A 25,351-nucleotide genomic window follows, 5' to 3' on the forward strand; every position below is an offset into this window, starting at 1 on the left:
CGACGAAGGCGAGCTTCGTCGACTAGAAAATACCGAGCAAAGGATTGGGGAACTCTGAATTTCATCGACGAAGAATAAGGTTTGTCGACGAATTTACTGAAGGACTCGTCGACGAGGTGACGTGTCTCGTCGACGAATCTGACCCTATAAATAGTGAAAATTTGGATTTTTATCACATTTTCAGTGCAGGAACTCGTCGACAAAGGCGAGCTTCGTCGACTAGAAAATACCGAGCAAAGGATTGGGCAACTCTGAATTTCATCGACGAAGAATAAGGTTCGTCGACGAATTTACTGAAGGACTCGTCGACGAGGTGACATGTCTCGTCGACGAATCTGACCCTATAAATAGTGAAAATTTGGATTTTTATCACATTTTCAGTGCACTCTCTCTCTCTCTCTCTCTCTCTCTCTCTCTCTCTCTCTTTTCTCTCTCCTAGGGTCCCTCTCCCTTCTCTCTTTGATTTCGGTCCTGCCAGTCGCCGGATCGACGATCCGAAGCCATCACGATGCTCCTGGCGAAGTTCTCTGCAAGTCTACCGGAGCGAATCGTTGGTGAAACAAAGTTAGATTTCATCCCAAATTCAGGGTAAGGCCTTTTAGTTCATTTTTGGCCTTCTGACAGTTATAGGAAATGATGTAGGCGAAGAAATACTGATATTTTGTTCTGGCAACCGTTGTTTTCAGGGTGTTATGTAGGAGGCCCTGCGAGTGTTAGGCCAGTATACCATAGAGGCTTTTCAGTAGTCAGGTAAGGGAAATATGTTATGTTAGGTAATTTTAAAATATTATACAGTTTATTAAATTATAAATATTATGTATTAAAGTATGGTGTAGCTTGAGAATATAAGTATAGTACGGAGATATGTTTTACGAATTTCAGTACTATGATTTTACGAATTTCAGTACCATGATTTTATGAATTTCAATACCATGATTATATGAATTCTAGTACCATGATTATACGAATCTCAGTACCATGACTATACGAATTTCAGTACTATGACTATGCAGTTTTCAGTATCATGATTATACAGTTCTCAGTATCATGCCGTATAAATTACAATTACAGTTTATTCAGTATCATGGTTATTACGGTTATTTCAGAATCATGGTAAATCAAATAGTTGTATATAGAGATATATTATATAGTATCAGACCCTGTTGGACCATACAATTACAGAGTACGGTACCGTTGCTACAGATATTTATGTTATGAGTGCAACCATCTATTTAGATAATACGTGGTAGTAGGTCGATCACCTAGGCCCTTGACATAGACAGGCTCCCTATCAGATATGGGTTGAGGTGAGCAGATTAGCCTACGAGCTGCACAACCCTGTCATGAGGGGTTAAATCATGACACAGAGTTATCCATAAGGAAAGTTTTCAGTTACTATTACATATATACAGTTTTACAGAAACAGTGAACATACTTATGTACACTAGAAGTATTTTGAATAGTAACCTATAATATTGTTATGTTAAGTAACATGGAAAGGGTGATGTATTTTATTACTTGCACTATACTTACGTATCCAGTTATACATGACTATATAGAAACATATTTTCATAATATTATAACTCATTTGCCACACACTAGTAATAGCATATTTCGTCTTACTGAGCGTTGGCTCATCCCAGTGTTGAACCATTTTCAGGTGATCCAGGTAGGCGAGCAGACCAGGCTTGCAGATAAAGGGGCTACAGTTCTACCCTGTCAGTAGAGAGTGAGTATATTTTTGGTTGTATTTTGTATAGCCCTAGCCCAGTTGAGGGTATCTTGGTGAACAAATGTACATGTATGTTTTAGGAAACCTGTTAGCACTTTGGTATAGTATATAATTACCTATGGTTATGTTTATTTGATTTCTGCTTCTCGCTGCTTAGGTAGATGATTGGGTTTAACCAGTATGGTATCAGAGTATGTTAAATGTCATAGTATATAAAATAAAATAAAATAAAACTCATTTAAATAGCAAGTCGTTACATATTGTGTTATTCATTTTGCTTATATTGTGATTTAATTGCTTGTATCTTGTTAAGTCTTATTATTTTGTAGACAAGAATAATAATCTGCAAAGAGTCTACTCACCCCCCCCCCCTCTAGACACGACTTTAGGGCCAACAGAGTTGTTTCAAGACCAAATACCCATTAACACGGTTGATCGAGAGAAGCATTATTTGAATGTTTTTGGATTTATACCAAGGTCGCTTGATAATTTGACTACTAAGGTCCTACCTATGTGTGCATAATTTGTTGAATAAGAATCTATCTTTGTTTTAACCTAAGGTCAGAGATAGATAATTCATTAACAGAATTATCTTCTGTTATCATTTATTGTCTTGTTTTATCTCTTTAGAGTTAGTTCACTTTATCCCTACAAAAAAAAAATCTTGAGCCTTAAGAACATTGTTGATTGCAATGAAAATACTTTGTCAAACCTTAATGAAAGAGATGAGGAATTAGAAACCGTTAGAGGAGTTTTTAAGAATGTAAGAGCATGAAGAGAAGTAGGTTAAGCATATACAGATGATATAGAAATTGTGAATTTGGGAATAGAGGATGCTCAACAATAGGTGAAATTTGGTAACTTGATGAATTTGCAAGGAAATCAAGAAATAGTAAATTTGCTCCACGAGTACTAGGACATATTTGTTTGGTCTTATCAAGATATGGGGGTTTTGAACATAGATATGGTGACTCATCTCTTTGCAAGGTAACTTTCCAATGTAATTTAGCTCAAACATTTGAAAAACTTTCAATTATGTGTTTGAAAAAAAAAAAACAATATTTCAAAGTCTCCTAGAGATTAATCCATCACAATCTCCATTTGTGGTTTTTATTTTATCTTCTTCTGCCATTTTGATTTGATTATATCCAAAAAAGTAATCCATGAATGAAAATAATTTATGTCCACCTATATTTTTTGCCAATGTGTCAATGTGAGATAATGGAAAATCGTCTTTTGGGACTAACTTTATTCAAATCCTGATAATCAACACACATTCTTACTTTACAACCTTTCTTGGGAACTTAAATAATGTTAACCTAATTGCAAGATTGTGAAACAAAAGTTTCGAAGAATGTGTCCAAAATAGCAAGTGAAGATCAAAGAAAAGGTTAAGAAGCAGTTTGAAGCGAGATTTTTAGAAGTGTGTAATTATTCGAAATGGTTAACATTAATTAAGTTCCCAAGAAAGGTTGTAAAGTAAGAATGTGTGTTGATTATCAGGATTTGAATAAAGTTAGTCCCAAAAGACGATTTTCCATTATCTCACATTGACATGTTGGCAAAAAATATAGGTGGACATAAATTATTTTCATTCATGGATTACTTTTTTGGATATAATCAAATCAAAATGGCAGAAGAAGATAAAATAAAAACCACAAATGGAGATTGTGATGGATTAATCTCTAGGAGACTTTGAAATATTGTTTTTTTATTTTTTTCAAACACATAATCGAAAGTTTTTCAAATGTTTGAGCTAAATTACATTGGAAAGTTACCTTGCAAAGAATTATTAAAATTAAGTTAACTTTGATTATCTTGTATTTATTGAGGATCTTTTCAAATAGAAAGATATTTATCATTCCATCTCTCTCTATCTCTAGGATTTGTTTCTCAGCAAGTAGTGATAACCTCTCTGTCCCTCCTTAATTTGAAATTTAAATTTGATTTATTGTGTATTAACCCTTGATTGATCTTGCAACTCCTTGGATTAGTCCCTTTAACTACCTATTTATGATCCAATAAAGAAGAAGAACAACACATGAACCACCAAGAAATATAGACTAACGCTTAGCTTGAGAACTCACATGATAGGGATGGAAAGAAATTAGAGAAAAAATCACGTTGATTCTAAAAAAGAAAACCTTTAGAGCTTCTCTCTAACTATGTGTGTGAGTGTTGTATTGCTATAAAGCTTGTTTTTTTGCTTGAGAAGATAGTTTTTTTTATTACATATCTTTATTTCTTTTTATACCAGCTAAAAACTTGTGCTTTCTCTTCAATTGCTAAGTTCCTTTGAACTTATATTGGGTGGTTAAGAAAAAAGGCTTGAAAGATTGTGTATCTTGTCTTGTATTTCTATTATTCTATATTTCTTGTTAGCTAGTTTGGATGGCTTAATCCAAGGACTTTCTAGTTCAAAGCGTGTGTAGCTTGTTGGCTCAATTGGGTTTCCACTTGAAGTGTGCGAGGCATTTTAGGTCGAGTGCGTGTTTACTTGATTTGTAATTGGGACAAGTTTGTCCGAATGCAAGTGTTTAAGAGGAATTGTGAGACCTTTGATGTTGTGAAAGGTCAAGTTTCTACTTGGAAAATGAATGTAAGTTACATTGATATAACTAGTGTAAAATTATGCGTTCTTGATTATTCGATTGATTGTATGGTTAGCTATATTTCTTATTTAACTTTCACACATTGGTTAATATTAATTGTAACTCAATAAAATTTGTAATCACCTAATTCACTACCTTGTGGGTGTCAATACGTTAATATTAGATCGAATCTGAAAGTTGAGAAAATTCAAATTTGCTTGATCAACGTCCCATAATCCAAGCTCTAAATAGATGGATGATTATTATTATTATTATTAAAGAATGATGTCCATAATAAATCAATGAAAATAGCATCAGAAAGCAGAACCATATAAACAAAGCAGGGAAAGATGTAATCAAATTAAAGCAGAGCCACACGAACAAGAATTAAGAAAATAAGGGTATATCAAAAACCGTATTATTTATATAAGTATCAGTATTAGAAAAAAGCAAATACAGAGCGCATTCCAATTTTGAAAATTTCCCGTAAAAACCTCTCTCCCTTCCCCAAATTAATGGAATAATTTTGAAGGATGTTCATGTTCCTTCTCCAAAATTATCCCCTAAAAACACGCTCCCTTCCCCAAATTAATGGATTCATTTTGAAGGATCTTCTTGTTCCTTCTCCTTCCCCATGAAAATTATCCCCCTCAAAACACTCTCCCATCCCTTACCTTCCTGCTCCATATTAATGGATTTTTACCAATGGGCATATCATCCTGTTCTTGGATGGAGCTCTGCACAACCTGCATCACTCCCACAAAACTCAAGCATCTCACAGCTACCTCGAAGGGATCCCACCTACTGTGCACTATCTGTGCTTACTGCTGTAACCTCCCCGCTCCCTCTCCCTCGACCCCTTCGAATGCCGCCCTTCTTCTTCCCACTCAGTCGCCGACGGCGGCGACGGCTCGTACCTCGACGGCTTCCTCTTGAAATGCCGCTCGTCGTCGCTCGACTCGTAATCCGCCGCGCCCCTTTTTCCCGCCCCACCGGACGACGGCACCGCCTTCGCCGTCGACGACGGTTTCCACTCTTCGTGGTACCCGTTGGATAACGACCTGTGGTTATGAGCCGACGATGCAGAGGAACCCGGAGCTTCCGTGGAAGATGGGAGCTTCCTCTTCTTTGAGAGGGCCTCTTCGGCGGGGAAGCTTATGCGAGAGAAAACGCTCGCCTTTTGCTTGCGATCTGCCGCGGACTTGCTGGCAGCTTCGGTGGCGGTGGAGGCAGCGGCGGAGGCGGAGGATGCTCTTGCCGACGACTCCGAGCGGTGATGATGATGGTGCTCGTGGCGGTCGTGATGGTCGCGGTCATGGTGATGTTGATCCGGCTTTCTTTTCGTTGGGCGTGGCGGTGGTTCGAGGTCGCGGCTGGGGCGTTCTGGGGAAATCCTCTCGGCGCGGCGGTGGCGGTGGTTATCGGCGGCCGTTGCCGGTAGGATCGGCCTCTGCACCTGTGAACACAGATCGCATGATATCAGGTCGAGGCTGGGGTTAAACGAACTGCCCAAGTAAATTTAAATTAAAAATAAAAGCGAAGAAATAACGCAAGGGAGTTACTAAACACATCGATAGGGTCAGTTTTTATTTTATTAACCCACTTCGTATAACTGTGCGACTCCCACTACCCTACTCTTAGTTTTTGGTATGCACTACACCATTTTACCCTTTGGCTTATCCAATTGATCATTTATTATAATAATTTTCTAATTTTTTTTTTTTTGCAGATCCCGAGAGCAATCACAAAATTCCGTATATTTTGGGGGACTCTGTGCCATACCATGCATTCACAAAATTCCATACATTTTAAGATCGTTAATACTGTCTGTGTGCCATACCATGCATTCACAAAAACCAACCATAGTACCCAATTGAGGATGAATTTCTAAAATGCATGTCGTTCTAAATATTTATCCTTTGTATGAGTGTTAGTTAGGGATCAAAATATGACATCCTCATAATAGCCACAGCTCAAAAACGGTTTTTATTTGCGCTTAAGCTTTAATTATTATTTTATTGTTTTATAAAAAATAGCCAATACATTTTCTTTAAATGAACATAAATTTATTAAATAACGCCCGCTATTAACTGAAACCATAAATCATAACAGCCAAAATTTTCACAAGCAATTAAGCAACATCCAACCAAATCCTAGTTACCAACCAAAACCAGTCCGCAACACAGGATTTCTCTAGCGTTAATAAATTCTCTTCCACACTGGGTCACAATTTTCACTTCCACCTAAAGAGATGAGTATGATACCATTCTACATGGGCGGTTTTTTTTTTTTCTTTTCAAGGCGTAATTTGTTAGGTTTATTACATCAATTGGCCAACACTGGCACCACAAACAAAATTTCATTCTTAAAATGAGATAGAATAGAACATAACAAAAAAATAAATAAGGAATGGGCAACATATGCAAATGAACTTTTTATGCATACAATCTATTTTACTTCTTTTTACTGGTAATTTACTTTTATACTTCCATGATCTCGTACTCAAAATGATGGGGGGGGGGGGGGGGGAAGAGAGAAGAGATGAAAACAGAGATTGTTATAACCAGCCTGGGATAAGCAGCTGTTATAATAAAATCCCGCAGTCCTCATTTCCTCTCTCAAGACCTCTTCGGTTTCACCACTCAAATTTTTATCCATATATACATAAACATATGTATATATATATGTTACTAAATTATAAAAACCATTTCCAGTGATATTCTTAAAAGAATTGGTCCTAAGCGCAGAAACTTTTCCTTTTTACGCGAAAGAAAGAAAAGATGGAAAAAGAAAAATGCTCTCTTGCCAAATCGATGCCTGAAACCACGATGAGTACCTGCAGCAGTACACAGAGAGAGAGAGGGAGAGGGGGGGGGGGGAGAGAGAGAGAGAGAGAGAGAGAGGGAAAAAATTGAACAGTTCATAAAAAAGACATACAGATTTGGATTTCATTGAGGGCATATCGCCACTGCTGCTCACTTCCCTACCAAAATCTCGGTCTTTAGGAAACTCCCTCCTGCAAACACGAATGGACCAAGCCATATAAGCTCACATACAATTTAACTAAAATAAAATATCAAACATGCCCTACATATTGAAATGAATGGCCTTTCAAAACATGTATACACATAGAAAAAAGCCTTCAAAAATATGTAACCTACACAATAACCAAACTAGAGCAGATGTGCACATGAAACCATATATACAGAGGAGAGAGACCTAAAATTTCACATCAAACGCTTACTTCAGTGTTCCTATTCAAAAATCAGAGTGATCCTCTCTTCCCTTTTTTTTTTCCCTCCTAACAGTCAAAAGATGGGCCAATTTACCGCATTCACTATTTATATTCTACATCTCATTCTTAACTTCATGCATCTTCCTCATCCAGCAAACAGAAACCAAACACCTACCCACTCTGACTACTTCTAGATTGGTCATTACCAGAGTCCAGGAATCTCTACCAGAAGTTCCTCTCTCACCACCATCAAAATTGACAATACTTGGACCTAATCTTAACATCCGCCTCCAACCATACTGAAAGGTACTATACTGTCATTACACATTGTATCCTCCATCTCATTTTTCCTTTAAATCAGAAATATCTCTCTATTCCCCATTTTCCCTAAACAATTCAGAGGCGCTGGTTTTGGATGTTGATAGCCATTTTCCCCATTCATACAATTATATGTTTGCACCTCATCTATACTTCACCCCTCTGACATCCTCCTCCCTATCCAGAACCAACACCCTCCCTCACTGTCTCTGTGAGTAATCTCCACCAAAGTTGGCCCACCACTCAAAAAATTAGAGTTTTTTCCTGTTTTATAATTAAAATAAAATAAAATATTAAATAATACTCTTTGGGAAAAAATTTCCCAAACTAATGCTCAAGTGTGCTGCGAGATTTAAAGCTGATGGACGAATGGGAAGGTGACGCGTGGCACGGGCAGGAGTTTGAGATTTAAACAAATCTTGCAGCACTAAGCTGCGAGATTTAAAGCTCATGGACAACTGGGAAGGTGACGCGTGGCGCAGGAGTTTGAGAAACAAATCTCGCAGGTTAGTCTTGCGAGATTTGCACGGCTGCTTCTCTCCAAGCCCCTCTGCCGGCCGTTGCACCAGCTTCTGATATTCTGGCACTTCTGCCTTCTTCCGACCAGAAATTAATTAATAAAGTCACCCAGTGGAGAAAAAAATGGAGCTCGACGATGCCGACGATGATGCCGTTCTGAATGTCTGCATTGATTATTGAGAAAATTGTTCTTCAATTTCAGAGTTAACTGGGTTTTGTGCAGTTAGGCCCATAGCACCTCGGAAAAAAAGGGGGAAAAAGTGTTAATTTAGGAATTGATTCTGCAAGTATAGTGCATTGATGGGGATGGGCTGTGCTGAGCCCCTCTCAACTATATATTTCAGCAATTCCTCCCAATTATTTTTGCCCCGCAAAAGACAGAATGTCATTTGTTTTTAACTTTTTGCATTTTGCCTTTCCATTTCATGGATTAGCTCTGAAAGAGGTAATGGAATGTTCAATTCTGCAAGTGCTTCCCCTATTTTTTACAACCAAAACCAGAGACCTGCTTTGCCAGCCAGAGTCAATTCGCAGCATATTATATGAGGAGCATGTAATCGGCCGGATTGATCATATATATGATTTCATTTCTAAAAACAAACTCGATATATATAAACAGAGCATGCACAGATATAATATAATATGTATTCATACAAATAATTAATTAATTGAAACTACCATATATATAATAGGAATTGAAGAAGAAACACAAACAGTACTACGGAACTGATACTGTTGGAAATTTTACGGACACAAATGCCCTGAGGATTTCCACTGCAATTGAACCAAGGCAATTCCACGCTGCTTACTCCTACAGTACTATTCAATAATCAATGCAGACATTTAGAACGGCATCATCGTCGACATCGAGCTCCATTTTTTTCTCCACTGGGTGACTTTATTAATTAATTTCCGGCCGGAAGAAGGCAGAAGTGCAATGGCCAGAATATCAGAAGCTGGTGCAACGGCCAGCAAAGGGGCTCGGAGAGAAGCAGCCATGCAAATCTTGCAGGACTAACCTGCGAGATTTGTTTCTCAAACTCCTGCGCCACGCGTCACCTTCCCATTCGTCCATGAGCTTTAAATCTCGCAGCTTGGTGCTGCGCGATTTGTTTAAATCTCAAACTCCTGCCCGTGCCACGCGTCACCTTCCCATTCGTTCATCAGCTTTAAATCTCGCAGCTTGGTGCTGCAAGATTTGTGTTTAAATCTCGCTGCACCAAGCTGCAAGATTACGCGTGCATTAGTTTGGGAAATTTTTTCCCAAATAGAGTATTATTTAATATTTTATTTTATTTTAATTATAAAACAGGAAAAAACTCCAAAAAATTAATGTCATTCAGACCTAATTTGACATCCACCTCAAACTCTACTGACAGCTTGCTCTGCTAGCCATTAATATTTCCCCATCATCTCAGCCGCCAAACACCTATTTACAAATGCCAAAATAGTATAATTGAGAGACCATGCTCATCTGCTGCAGTAGGCTATCACAGTGAGACACTGGGCATGGGGGGTCGGAATGGGGAGCTTCTAAACATAACACCGGGTTCTCCCAGTACTAGATTCAGCAAGCTTGGGAAGACATAATGGACAAATTGTCAATTCATGACCGGAATCGTTTAACTACTTAGGCACAAAACATCATAAATGAATCCTGTAATCAGTCATCCTAAGCACCCCCTCCCCTCCCTCTTCTTTATATCCACAACTAAAACCTGATGAGAAAATGAGCGCATGCAGCGCTCGAGTCTTTAGGATAATGACCACAGAGAATTAAACAGAACAGGACTCTTGCATTAAATGGTGCACCATTAATAAAGAGAAGGGAAAAAAGTTGTCTAGGTCTTACATTTCACCCCTTCTCTCAATTTCACGCCTCTCATTTTCACGCTTCCTCCTCAAATCAGCTTTCCGAGCCTCAAATTCTTCTCTGCTCATGATAGGAGGCACAGCATTCATGCCCATTCCAAACTGAGCAAGGTCCCTAAACATACAAAAGATTTGGATCAAATTATACTCTTATAGAGCCAAATTTTTTTAAGAACTGCATACCACATCAGACAACTAAAGGACAGAGCAACATATAAGGGGCTTGAGGGGGCCTATTACATAAAAGATGCTAACCACAAAACCTGTTGAACAACCTTGCACATTAACACAAGCTAAGAGTGTCAAGCATACCTTTGGGGTGGAACAACAGGTAACATATAGCCTTGCGCACCAAAAGGGTCCTGAGGTATAACACCTCCAAATGGCATATCCAAGGGGCTGAGTCCATAATTCATATATGGCATTGGACCAGCAAATGGAGCCATATATCCTTCCATTCCAGGCTGCATGCCACTCCAGTAAGGATTATATGCAGAAGGCCCTAGAGGCATCATAAAGTTCTCAGCTGCAAGGTCTTGCGGGGTTTTCCACTGCATATCTGCTGCTGCAAATCATTCAAGACTTTACATGAAAATATGCGCTACTCTGGGAAGAGAGAGAGGTGCATACTCTTCAGAGGCTAATTTATGATCAAAGATGTACAAAAAGCTGTAGGGACTATTGCTCTACCAGCTTTGGGAATTAAATAAGCATTTCAAATTTAGCAGACATAAAAATGAACTTATAGACCACATTTTTTAAAGAAACTATGAAGTATGAAGGCAATTTTGTTCCCTTTGACTAGATCCTCCTCCCCAAACAATATGGTAGAACAGAATCACACCTTCAAAACCCCCCAAACCCCTCCCCCCCACCCCCAGGGTTAAAATTATTAAAAAAAAAAAAAAAAACTACTCTGCACCCCCAAAAATAAATAAATAAATAAATAAATATGCATTTAATTTCTGTTTGCTCACTTATAAATGCCCCAACACATCATAGCTTTGCTTGCTCCATTTCTTTCAATGATCTCTCATTTTTCATTCCAACTTTTTAGATTTTCCCCAAACAAAGTATAACTGTAATCAGTGAGAGAAATGAATTGAAGTATTCATTGGCACAATTTCCTGCTTGAGACAGAGAAAGAATTGAGTACAGTTTTCATCTTTTATTATTTTCCTCCTCCTTGGTGTTTATGAGGTGTTAAAAGAAACCCCTTTTGATCAGGAGATAGATAGAGAGAGAGAGAGAGAGAGAGAGAGAGAGAGAGAGTGGTTTCCATCATTGATTATTTTACGCTTCTTTGTGCTTTACACTCGAGATGCCAAATTGCACAAACAACCCTCAGCTAACTTAAAAAGCACAGCCAACTACCATCAAGAATATGGAGATATATGAATGTCTTAACTCAATAGCTCAACTAGACTCATCTACTATAAAGATAGAACAGGCATACCATTTATTGGCAAGCGGGCTTTCTTTTTCTTCTTTTTCTTTCCTGTACAACAAGAATTAATTGTACAAGTTACATGATAATCAAACCTCATTTTAATAAAATTACTCTCAAACACTGTTACAAAATTAACCATAAATTTTCCACAATCTGCATTATTTACCAGCCTCGGCAGAAGCCTTTTGCTGCACTTCCTCTTCAGCCAGTGGAGCACTAATCTGTGAAGGTGGTTCCCTTATGCTTCTTGATTCAAGTGTAGCTTCGGACACATCTGCAGGTTTTGCCATCTTTCCTTTCTCTGAGGTCTGCTGAGGAGCATTAACGGCCTTTCCCTCATCTGTGGTCTCTTTAATGTTCAAAGTTCCTTCATTTTGAGGGGGTGGCATTTGCTCTCCTTTTGATGCAGCAGACAAATTGGGGGATGCAGCCTTTGGCTGTGGACAACGAGCAGACTCCATGTCTGAAATTAAAAAAAACAAAGAAAAAAACACAAATCCTCAGTCACATAAATATATATATATATATATATATATGTAAAATGACAATAAGGGGGAGAGAGGGAGAGGGAGAGAGAGAGAGAGAGATTCAGCATAATACAAACCTTGAACCTGGAATACACTTCCACCATTTTCAGCACTGCTGTTGTTTGACTCTAGAATGCGATTAATTGTATCCCTAAGTGTCTTATTCGGCAGAAGATCATCTGCAAGTACATTTCTGGCCCCACAGACACAAACTGACTTCGAAATAATGTAGTCCCTGATACCTGAATAAGATTAAATAAGAGGTTAGCTCATCAGGATACCATGGGGTGAAATATGGCCTCACAAAAGTAAAACTCTAGGCACATATTCAAACATGACATTCCCACACACAAAAATGTCCCTGAAACTACTAAAACAGCTGAACAACGAAAAAAAAAATTCATGGTTATGGCAGTAGCATGTTGTTCCAAGGACACTCCAAATTCAAGATTTGTCATATTAGGCAGAAGGCATGTCAAAGCATATTGGAATCGTTGACACTGCAGCATGAGTCGAAGCTCACATGTTACGGTAAGACATACATCCATGTCCATATATATACATTATATGGTACGCAGTTACTTCTCCAGAGGACCTTACCCATTCTCAAAATATATTAATAACATGTGGAATTTCAAGCCAAGAAGAGCATTTAAGTATCAAATTTACATCGATCAACAACAAGAAACAATAAAATTGCAGTAAAGGAAGCCGTAGAGAACAAGCAAGTGGGAAGGAGGCTGCAGAAAACAAGCCAGTTCATGTAAATAGAATCCACATTTACACCAAACTTACACTTATCACAAAAACTTTTGAAACAACACTTGCTGGTAAGGACAGCATCTTTCATCACTTCCTTGCACAATGGGCAGTGGAGCTCTGGTGGAAGATCACCAACAGAACGAGTGGAAGGTAAACCTTCAATTTCTTTTTCAAAAGCAGCCCTGTCATAAATCCCAGAATTTCATTAAATTTTCATGCCTAAGCCTGAGTTCTAGTACTATCAAAATAATCAAGATTCACAAAAACATAACATGCCATCTTACTCATTTGGCTTCAGTACAGCAACTGCACCACTTGGCAAAGCATATGATCCATCTGGGTTTGCCATTAACATAGACTTTGGAATACCAGTTGGAGGCTTTACCCTTTTGATGTCATAATTCGGATCACCATTTGTGGGGCAATGCTGGATAAAATGCCCTGTGAAAGACAGTATCATCCATTGTGCTTATTTTCAGTATAAGCAATAAACAAGACAATATCATATCGCACATTGCGCTTATTCTCAGTGTGCTTATTCTCAGTATAACAATAAACATAAACTCCACAATCAGTCCAACACAATTTCCATTTCCAATGTCATAAAAAAACACTAACATACCAGGCACCTTGCATCTGTGACATATATATCCTTGTGGAGGTGTTTTCCGCTCCAAACCAACTCGACCTAAATGATGTAAAGTTGTCACTTGAATTGCCACCACTAATCAATATAATGTAAAGAAACCTAAGTGAAGAAACCATTTAGCACTACAATGTAAAATAGATTATAAGAGATTAAGAGGTAAAAAGTAAGAGAATTACCAAAACCACGACCACCCATCATTCTTCCACCCACACCCCTTCCAAAACCTCTACCAGCACCAAAGCCATCAGAACCTTGGCTGTGAATCAGATGCAAAATTTTCAAAAAGACAAGACAATGAAAAGCAATCATTTGATAAAAACAACATTATCAGAGAATAAGAAAATGAAAATCTTACCGCTGCCAATCCAAGGCTGGAGTGTCAATTAAAGCCTTTATCTTGCTGTCTTCATCAGCTTTACTAGGAGGCGGAGCATCCAGTATCGGCTGGTTTGACTGAACTGGCAATACCTCAGGAACGGCATACAAGTCATTTCCAAATTCATCCCAATCCGAATCATCGGTCTGCAATGTGCAATCAAGTACTTAAGAGACAATAGCAGACAATTATAACTATAAAAGAAACATAACATTTTTTCAGCAGTAAATTATGCACTAAAATGAATGTTACATATTTAACGACAGCAGACTCAGCTCCTGGGAAGGTACTCTTTGCTGGTTCAGTATCCTCAATTGTGTCTTCCACCTTTGGGCTGCAGCATAAATACATAAACTCAACCAAATTCTCAGAAAGTCTCCTAATAAAATGCAAGTGGAAGAGTAAACAGCCTATCAGGCTTATCCAATGACTTGCACATGGAGAAAATATGCGAATGTACTGCCCAAAACTTGTCTTATAAAACATTAAAACCAAAAACAACCAGTATCTAAGTAAAACCCAATAACATACGGTAGGAGAAAAAGCCAAACTTAATCAAAACCTCAGAAATCATCTCCTAAGAAAAGGCAATTGGACAACTAAATAGCCTCAGGCTTATCACATGACTTGCACATGGAATAAGTATGACAATGTATTACCCAAACTTTCGTCTTATGAAACCAATAACAACCAGTATCCAAATAAAACAGTAACATATAATTCAATTGAAACCTATCAACAAAGTACATAGTTGAATTGTGACAATCAGTATAAAAAAGCAAAAAACAAAAACAAACAAACAAATTATTTAGGTCAGTTGTGACAATCTGTATTCGAGAGGAGTGAAACATAACCAAGTGATTAAAAAACTTCAAGGTTAGAGATAGTACACGTCTGGCTGAGTAACAATGGGCAAGCGTGGCCTTCCAGGGACTCGGCGAATTAAAACAGAGGTATTTTTTGGTATCAACATAGCTTCATCAAGATACTCTGAAATTGCAAAACAGTGAAAGAAATGAATCCATGAAACAAAATATGCAATTGGAGGAATCAGAGTCTCCCAGTGGCAGAGCCAACCAATAAGGAGATTAACCAACCCAACCCAACTGAAACCCAAATATTTCTTAATCAAAATGGGCCAGACTGGCACAGATTTAATAGAAGTCTTTTGTTCACTCGATAATTGAAAATTTTCTCCCCACACAACCTCCTTAGAAGCCTACATCGCTTACTAACATGTACCCAAATACTAAACACTAAGATTATTTGCTTTTACCCATCCTAAATTTCAAAAAAAAAAAAAAAAAACAGGGCAAACCAGTGGATTGAAGAAAACACACATTCCACCTTATTACCCCCAAACCCGAACTTCGAAGAAATCTTTAGAAAATAATTTAATTGACTAAATCTAGGAAACAAACCAACCTTCATTAGTCTGGGCGTTGGTGACTACAAGGTCAAAATCGGTACCCCTGCCCAAATGCTTTGATTCAAATATTTTTTCTTTCAAATTGAGCACTGATATGAAATGACCGTCGATTGGAATAGAGTCGTAATCTTTTGCACTTTTAAACTTATAATACACTGCCATATTTTCTTTTCCTCGGCTCTAAAATTGAGCCAAATCAAGAACAAACAAAATAGCTCTACGAAAAAGTAGAAAGCTATGCAAAGGCCGTCAAATAAAAACAGGCCCTGATATTCAATTCACACAAACAAATAACAGTACAAAAATGAAACTCTTTCTCTTCTTTGCTTTTCCTTTTCTATTAATCAAAGAAAGATCGAACCAACGCAAGCCGAACTTTCGATACGTCCTCGAGAGCCAGAAACAAGACAACGCCCCTTCAAGTCAAAACCCTCGAATTCCAATCCAAGCAGTCCTTCAGTTTGTAAGGATTAGAAGGATCGTCGTCGGAAGACAAAATCTCGCCGCCGCTTAGACAAAACCGCGCCGATTCATAAAATTTTCAATTAGATCTGATAGATCTCAGCGGAAAAAGGAAAAACCCCTTCGTTTTGAAGATAAAAAACAAGATCGATCTTCAAATAAAAAGGATCTCGATCTGAAGATATCCCCGCAGCTTCACGAACCGATCCGATTAACTAACACCACCACCACACGATCAAATCGAGCGTGCGCAGCGAACTCTTCTATCAATCAGACGATTCTTCAGAGAAAGTACGAACTCGAATGCTTCGGACGCATCGCAAGATTCGCAACACGGAAATTCACCGTGAAAGCCACCAAGACGCTCCAGAAATCAGAGAAAACTTGGTTTGATAGTTCATTAATTCTCTCCACCCGCTCTTTAGAGTTTAGGGTAACGATTATATTTTCTTTCCAATTTTACCCTTCCTAACTTTTCTAATTCCACGAGCTGTTTATTTTACGTTAGTACCGTTAGGGATGACACTTCTCCAGACGCTTCTATAATTGCTTTCACTTTGTCTTGTTAAAAAATATCACCATATAATATTTTTCTTCTTAAAAAATATCACCATATAATATTAATTTTAAAAAAATTAAAAAGATTAAAGAGATATTATAATTAAAGTTATTTTTTGAATTTTTTAATTAAAATTTTAAAACCTGCATTTAAAGTGCACACTACGAATAGCAAGTTTAAAAATATAATTTTTTCCCACTTTTTTTTCAATTCCCTTTTCGGTATTTTTTAGGTATTAAAAAAATAGAGTTAAGTTAATTCTATAGTAAATTATTTCTATTATCTAAACATATTTATTTATTTTGCATTATAAGTTTGTCACAAAAAAATAATTTATTTTTCATGAATGATTAGTGATGGAGCACTCATTTTGTACATATCTATATTAATTTAAACACAAGCAATAATAAAAAAATAATTTATTATATATATATTAGTATATTTTCACATAAAAATCATGATAAAAACTTAGCAGTTTACATGCATATATAAATATATTTTTTGAATTTATTAGATGCATTTCAAATTTTCTATGGGAGCTTAATTTAAAAAATAAATAATAAATAATAAATTAGAATAATAGAATTTATAAGAAAGTCTTTAAGAGAATAGAATAATATTGAATTCAACCTTTTTTTTTTTTAATTTTGTAAGAAAGGAATATTTAGCAGTATTTTTTGAAACATGAAACTCGATGTGATTTTCTTTAAGATTTTAAACTCATCTTGCAATTATCGAGTCAATATTAATTTTATTATTCATTTCTCATGAACATCACCCGAAAATAGTTTTTTTTTTTCATGAAAACTTTTTAGAAAACACTTTACATGCTCATTAACATATTTTATAGGATTTATATTCCAAAAGATATGTCCCTCATGAATGATAGGATCTCACATGCAGGGTATGTGTCCTATATATAAGGGTATGAATTAATGGTTGTACGGGTTAACTAAAGGGTTAGCTTATTTAACATAAGAAATTAATGGTAGAAGTTTGAAGAGATTTTTATACATAAATATATATATTAGCTACTATTATGAGGAGTAGCTATAAGGGCATGTTATACATCAAGTTAAGCTCTAAGAGTCGGAAAAGAGAGAAAAAGAAGAGAAATGAAAAGTTAAGCTCATAAGCTCTAAGGAGTTAGCTACATGGTGATGTTAATTGCAAGGAAAAGATAGGAAGAAAGGAATTATCCTCTCTTTACCTCTACTTCTCTAATCATCAGGAGATCTCATAGATCCGGTGAAGGAAGGAAAGAGAAAGAGGAAAAGTGGGAGAAACGATTTCTTCAAATTCTCTGGGTATTCTTCTCGATAGGTTCGATATGGCCAATTCCGGTATGTAAAGTTTATAATTTATGATTTATTTATTTTTCCGCATAAAAGGTTATTGATGTAAAGTTCGTGATAATTGAAGATCCTTGGTTGCAATATTATTATGAAAGTTATCCTAAAAAATAATAATAGCATCTGAAAATTTTCTTACATGTGGTATCAGAGTCATGTTGGAATTATCATGAACTTCTTCCTTCATATAAAGATCGCTTATGGTTATTTTGTTCGATCTTATTATGGTTTTATGGGTAAAATTTGTGGTTATATTGCTTACTGGAATCAAACTAAAAATATATGTGATATTTGATGGATTTATGGGATTTTTATTGGTCTGAAAATTTGTTACATGTGAACCGTTGACGATTTTCCCCTGTATAGTGATATTAAAGTAGAGTTGCTGAATGATATGCATGCAAATAATTTTATTATAACTTGATTAGTAATGGAACACTCACATGTTATGCATGCATAAGTTAGAGAATTTTACATGAAAGTAAGTTAGTAAAATTCTTATATTGGAGAATTGATCATCTGCTGTAAATTATGGATAAATTTTGTTGAATAAGGAATCAATCAATGTTCCTATAATGGTTAGCATGCTGTCACCAAAGTGATCTACTAAGAAAAGTTGTAAACGTTGATTGAAATATAATCTAGCAAAGAATAGTAGCAGAATGGTTATTTGAATATTATGGCTGGCCCAAAGGTGCACCAACTTTCAAATAATCATTGATTTAATCAAGATAATTGAAGAATGATAGTAAGAGATGTCTGCCCAAAGGTGACAGACCAATCAAACTTTATAAAGGTTATCAATTATGCCTGGATGAATGAAAATTACCAGTAAGCGTAAGGATTAGTAAATTGCATAAGTTGATCCAAAGATTGAACGCAATTTAATAATGAAATGTTTTAAACTCAAAGCATTAATGTAGTGAGCATTTTGTGTTATTGCAGTATCAGTTCCTGTTTCATTGCATTCACTGGCTTCTTCTGTTCTGATCTTCAATGGGACAAATTTCCCTGACTAAAATGAGCAAATTTAGTTTCACCTTGGTGTTCTAGATCTAAACTTAGCCTTGCGAATGGATAAACCGACTACTATTACTGAAACCAACAGTTCGGAACAACGAACTTTGTATAAGTTATGGGAAGGTCGAACAGATTAAGTATAACATTTATGCAAATGTATATTGCAAATAATATTAAATCAACACTCCCTCAACTAGATAACGCAAAGGAATATCTTAAGGCAGTGGAAGATAGATTTTGTTCAACTGATAAGTCCTTTGCAGGAAGGTTGATGACTGAACTGACCACAATGAAATTTGATGGCAGGAAAGGAATGAATGAACATGTCCTAGAAATGACTAATATGGTAGCTAGACTTAATACTTTGGGAATGAATATTAATGAGAGCTTCCTTATTCAGTTTATTTTGAACTCTTTGCCTCCTCAGTACGGGCCTTCTCAGATTCACTATAACACAATTAAAAAAAATGGAATATGAATGAATTGGCAAGCACTTTAGTTCAAGAAGAGACAAAACTCAAACAATAGGGACAACATTTAGTAAATGTCATGAGTCTGAAGTAAAGGAAAGAAAATAAAGAAAGGTTTAAAGACAGATTCATTGAAGGTGGCGAGTACTTCATATGGTGGTGAGGCTCACAAGAAGGAACATTATGGTCCCAAGTGTTACTTTTGTTGTGGCTATGGGCATTTAAAGAAAAGTTGCCCAAAACGTAAAGCAAGGTTTGAAAAGAAAGATAAGCTTTTAGCTTATGTATGTTTCGAATCAAACATGACATGAGTTCCTTCTAACACTTGGTGGATTGACTTTGGTTCTATTGTTCATGTTTCCAATTCGATGCAGGGTTACCTTACGATCCATAGCGTAAAGGAAAATGAACACATGATAGCCTTGGGGAATGGAAATCAAGTGCCTATTATGGGTGTTGGAATTGTTCGGTTGTATCTTCAATCGAGTCATTATTTAGACTTGTTTGATACTTTGTATGTTCCAAATATTTCTAGGAACTTAATTTACATGTCCAGATTAGATAATGACGGTTATGGTTTGTATTTTGAACATAAAGGTTTCCGTCTTATGAAAGGTGACTTATGTGTAGGCTCTGGCATTTTATATGAGGGGTTGTATAAATTTATCTTAATGAAAAGTTTGCTGAAACACTCCTCACTCTGCATTATAATATTGGAACTAAGCGTAGTAGAATAAATGAGAATTCCTCTTTCTTGTGGCATAAAAGACTGGGTCATATATCTAGGGAAAGAATGAAGAGATTGGTAAATGATGAGGCTCTCATGAACCATGATTTTACTAATTTCGATGTATGTATTAATTGCATTAAAGGAAAGCAAACTAAACATACAAAGAAAGGAGCCACAAGAAGTAAGAATCTACTGAAAATTGTTCATACTGATGTATGTGGGCCTTTTGACTCACCGTCTTTAGGTGAAGAATAGTATTTTATTACCTTTATTGATGATTTTTTACGGTATGGCTATATCTATTTGTTGCATGAAAAGTCTCAAGCAATAGATGTTTTGAAGGCATATGTTACTAAAGTGGAGCGACAATTAGATAGGAAAGTGAAAATAATTAGACCTGACAGAGGTGGTGAGTATTATGGTAGGTATGATGGCATAAAACAATGTCCAGAACCATTTTCTAAATTCCTAAAACAGCATGGTATTTGTGCTCAATATACAATGCCTGGTACGCCTCAACAGAATGGTGTGTCTGAACGGCGGAATCGTACTCTTATAGAAATGGTTAGGAGTATGTTAAGTAATTCCTCAATATCCATTTCATTATGGATGGAAGCCCTTAAAACAACAGTGTATGTGCTAAATCGGGTTCCTAGTAAGGCAACTCAAAAAACTCCTTTTGAACTGTGGACGGGAAGGAAACCGAGTTTAAGGCACTTTAATATTTGGGGTTGTCCAGCAGAGATTAGAGTCTATAATACAAATGAAAGGAAATTGGATTCAAGGATTGTGAGTGGGTATTTTATTGGATACCCAGAAAAGTCTAAAGGGTATAGGTTTTACTGTCCTAATCATAGTATCAAAATAGTTGAATCCGGTAATGCAAAGTTCCTTGAAAATGGTGAAATCAGTGGGAGTGATATATCACGAAATGTGATCGTTAAAAAAATTTAGGTTCCTATACCGATATCTAGACCTTTACCAGACATTGTTGTTCCTTTAGTTGTTGAAAGGTATGATAACACTAAACAACAATATAATGATGTATCACTTCGTAATGAAAATGTCACCATCGAGCCAATTGCAGAACAATCACAAGAAATAGCATTAAGGGGATCTCAAAGAGTAAGGAAACCAACTATTTCTAATGATTATTTAGTATATCTGCAAGAGGCTAATTATGATTTAGGAACTAGTAAGGATCCGGTTACGTTTTCACAAGCCATTAAAAGTGATGATTCTGAAAAGTGGATCAATGCCATAAATGATGAGTTGAAATTTATGGAACAAAATAAAGTTTGGGACATCGTTGATTTTCCTAATGGATTTAAAACAGTTGGATGTAAATGGGTCTTTAAGACCAAACACGACTGTAATGGCAACATTGAACGATATAAAGTTAGACTTGTAGCAAAGGGTTTCACTTAAAGGGAAGGTGTTGATTATAAAGAGACATTTTCTCCTATGCTTAAAAAGGACTCTCTTAGAATCATAATGGCTTTGGTGGCTCATTTTGATTTAGAGTTGCACTAAATGGAAGAGAAAATTGCCTTTCTAAATGGGAATTTAAATGAAGTGGTATATATGGATATTCCTAAAGGTTTAATGATTAAAGGAAAGGAGCACATGGTTTGCAAATTAAAGAAATCAATATATGGACTTAACCAAGCTTCCAGGCAATGGTATTTTAAGTTTCATGATACCATAACGACCTTTGGTTTTAAAGAAAACACTGTTGATCAGTGTATATATATAAAGGTTAATGGGAGAAAGTTTATCTTTCTGATTCTATATGCTGATGATATTTTACTTGCCAGTAATGATCTTGGCTTATTGAATGATACCAAGAGGTTTCTTTATATGAACTTTGAAATGAAAGATATGGGTGAGACAACTTATGTGATTGGAATTGAAATATTCCGGGACAGATCACTTGGACTGTTATGGTTGTCTCAAAAAGGATATATTAATAAAGTTCTAGAAAGATTTCATATGGCTTATTGTAAACCAACTCCTGCTCCTATTTGTAAAGGGGACAAGTTTAGTGTAAAAGATTGTCCATAGAATGAATTCGAAAAGAAAAGTATGGAAAATATTCCTTTTGCATCTGTTGTTGGGAGTTTGATGTATGTGCAGACTTGTACGAGACCAGATATTAGTTTTGCAGTTGGGATGCTCGGGAGGTACCAAAGTAACTCGGAATGGAGCATTAGAAAGCTACAAATAAAGTCTTGAGGTACTTAAAGGAACCAGACACTGTATGCTCACATATAGGAGAACATATTAGCTGGAGGTGGTTGGCTACTCTGACTCAGATTTTGCTGGATGCGTTGATAGTCGTAAGCCAACGTATAGCTATTTGTTCCTGCTAGCTGGAGGAGCAATATCATGGAAGAGCGCCAAATAGACTATCATAGCAACATCTACTATGGACGCTGAATTTGTGGCGTGCTTTGAGGCCACGATTCAGGCTTTGTGGTTGCAGAACTTTATCTTAGGACTTGGGATTGTCGACAGTATAGCCAGGCCGCTGAGAATTTATTGTGATAATTCCGTAGTAGTTTTTTTTCTCAAAAAATGACAAATACTCTAATGGCACTAAGCATATGGAGCTCAAGTATTTGGCCGTTAAGGAGGAAGTTCGGAAACAGACAATACTTATAGAACATATAAGGACTGAGCTTATGATAGCAGATCCTTTAACAAAAGGATTGACACCAAAGACATTTAAAGAACATGTTGATCACATGGGTCTTTGTTGTAATCATTGATGTATGATAGTGGATCTTTATGTTTTGTTCTATAACATGTATAATGATATCAATAAAAGTGTTTCTGAACATTATTTTTGTTTGCCATCAATCACGTGATTATGGAGATGGTTTACTGTTAAACAGAAATGGTTTTTGACAAAGACATTACAGGGACAGTATGATAACTTCCTATTATGGATCATAGTTAAGTGGTTTATTAGTATTGTGATACATGGAAGGGAAGATGTCACTCTAATGATATTTACAGCCATGACTCGTACTAATGGGTTGCTTAATTATGATATTATGGTAATCTTATTGAAAAGTATAAATAAGCTAATGTTTTGTACACATTATGGTTATTTGTTAATCCATATTAATATCATTCATATAGGCCAAGTGAGAGAATGTAGGATTTATATCCCAAAGGATATGTCCCACATGAATGATATGGGTCCCACATGTAGGGTATGTGTTTCATATGATAAGGATATGAATTAATGGTTGTTGGATGTCCCAACCCAAAGTATATAGTCTAGAGGGGGGGTGAATAGACTCTTTTCGCGGAATACATATTTTTCTTCAAAATAAAAACTCTTGGCAAGATACAAGAAATTATATCGTAATATAAATATAAAGCATGCACAAGATATAAAATAAAGAGTGTAAAAGAGAGAAAGAACAACACCAGTATTTTTACGTGATTCGGCACCAAGCCTACGTACACGCCTTAGCACCAAGCCAAGGATTCCACAATCCACTAAAGATACTCCTTCACCGGCAGAGAAGCCTTACAAGTCAAGAACAAATCCTTACCGTGCTCACCAAGAGCTTTTGCTTTGGTTCACAAAGAACCTTACAAGAGATTGGAAATACAATTTAATGCTCCTTAAATGAGCCAATGTGAAACACAACCAAATCCTCACTCTATTCTCTCAAGGAATGAATCTTACAAGATAAGTGAGTAAGAGAGGATTGAGCACTTGTGAAGAATAATTAAAATGCAAAGTGCAAAGTGCTTAGGTTTTCGATAAAATGATATTTTTCACAAATATGATCAACAATGCTCAAAACCATATTAATACAAGTCTAATAACTTGTATTTATAGCACAAGAGCCAAAGGAGCCGTTAACTAGCCATTGGGGGGAAGAAAAACTATTTTATTTGGTAAACTAATCGTTTTCCGCCCGTTGGAGCGGTTCTGCCGTTGAATTCGTCGACTAGGCCCTGCACTTGTCGACTAACCATACACTGCGCCTCGTCGACGAATCCCATGTGTTCGTCAATGAGGTCCCTGAATAAGAAAAAAGTGATCAACATGAAAGTTGTGGAATTTTGTCTTAGATTTTTAGGGACACCAAGATCATCCTATTTGGACTTTTCTAGCAAAAGTTATGCTCAAAATACCGAAGGGTGTTCAGGACTCAAGGCTGCACTACGGTAGTGACGATTGCTTTGTTTTTCCTTATCAAAAAAGCGTTTTAATGACTTAAAACATTCTTGAACAAAAGTATATGAAATATATTGAGTCTAATGAAGATTAAAACTTGTCCAAGTGAGTTTCCCCATAAATATAAGATATCTTGTTTTATGAAACATATTTGAAAACTCGTTTCGATATCTTATATGCTTAGTATGTCCTTTATTGAAAATATGCTTGACTTTTAGGACTTTAGGACGTAGAGCTAGTTTTGTAAAATCGGGACCAAGTTTTGAAAATGTTTATAACTCATATATTACTTAACACTTGTCCCATTTTGAAAACTTAATTGAGTATAGGATTATTTTGACAAATTCTTTGTTTTTACTTTGAAAACTATGAATTGTGAGTTTGTTATTTTTGTGCAAATCCTATATGCTCATGTGTCCTAGTATGCTTATGCAATGGCTCAACTCTTACTCAGAAATCATGCAAGACACCCACCGCAAGATTTACAATACGCACTCACTAACACAACCCTTATTACAATTAATTTATACACGATAAAAGCTCCGAGATGTGCTTTGGTACTTCTAAGTCTGTGTCCTTTCGATTTTTCTATTTGATGTCTACTCAGCCCGATCATTGCTTCTGATTTGGTACCTCCATGTATCCGACACTTTGTACTTGTACTAGATAAGATCTGCAAGGATGGAAAATACTAGAAACAACAAATAGGTTAATATCATCAAAATATATAAACCAAAATAATGTAGCTGACAGGGCTAACATTCTCCCCCTTTTTGATGATGTCTAACCTATTAAGAATCTACTGAATCTTTGCATTTGTGTTTGTTCTTACTAAGGCTTATTATGCAAAGATAATCTTACTTAGAACCACTAATGGGTTGTTATCATCAAAACAAGACAATTAAGTTTGCGTAGCCTCTAAGGCTAACATTCTCCCCCTTTTTGATGATGACAAACCATTGGTTTTCTATATGGGGTATGTTTTAAAGCTCCCCCTTAATTTGTGCGCTCCTCCTTAATTTATGCATATTGTTAAATGATATTTATCATTTGCTCCCCCTTACTATATGCATATGAGGCATAAAAATAATTCA

The 25,351-nt window shown here is 36.3% G+C and overlaps 1 protein-coding gene across 2 annotated transcripts; it reads right to left on the reverse strand.

The window, feature by feature from the left end:
- Nucleotides 1-4,710: 4,710 nt before the first annotated feature.
- LOC131164080 (E3 ubiquitin ligase PARAQUAT TOLERANCE 3-like) lies at nt 4,711-16,431 on the reverse strand. 2 transcript variants are annotated; one of them, XM_058121036.1, is made up of 15 exons: nt 15,457-16,431; nt 14,922-15,021; nt 14,284-14,365; nt 14,011-14,177; nt 13,832-13,911; nt 13,629-13,694; nt 13,291-13,447; nt 13,040-13,188; nt 12,322-12,486; nt 11,884-12,180; nt 11,724-11,765; nt 10,580-10,829; nt 10,248-10,382; nt 7,261-7,339; nt 4,711-5,779 (listed from the first exon to the last, which is right to left on the reverse strand). In XM_058121036.1, the coding sequence occupies exons 1-15, from the start codon at nt 15,620-15,622 to the stop codon at nt 5,135-5,137; spliced, it is 2,580 nt and encodes an 859-aa protein (XP_057977019.1). In that variant the 5' UTR covers nt 15,623-16,431; the 3' UTR covers nt 4,711-5,134. The 2 variants fall into 2 exon arrangements, with proteins under 2 accessions (XP_057977019.1, XP_057977017.1); XM_058121034.1 differs by having other exon boundaries at nt 10,580-10,832.
- Nucleotides 16,432-25,351: the final 8,920 nt, after the last annotated feature.

This window comes from Malania oleifera, chromosome 9, assembly GCF_029873635.1.
Source record: "Malania oleifera isolate guangnan ecotype guangnan chromosome 9, ASM2987363v1, whole genome shotgun sequence".
In the NCBI taxonomy this organism is placed as follows: domain Eukaryota; kingdom Viridiplantae; phylum Streptophyta; class Magnoliopsida; order Santalales; family Ximeniaceae; genus Malania; species Malania oleifera.

Coding starts and splice junctions, on each gene's coding strand:
- LOC131164080 (XM_058121034.1), bottom strand. CDS start 15,622: ATGGCAGTGTATTATAAGTTTAAAAGTGCAAAAGATTACGACTCTATT. Junction 11,766..11,883: donor AAAGGCTTCTGCCGAGGCTG/GTAAATAATGCA, acceptor CTTGTTGTACAG/GAAAGAAAAAGAAGAAAAAG. Junction 5,780..7,260: donor CCTCAATGAAATCCAAATCT/GTATGTCTTTTT, acceptor CTGTGTTCACAG/GTGCAGAGGCCGATCCTACC.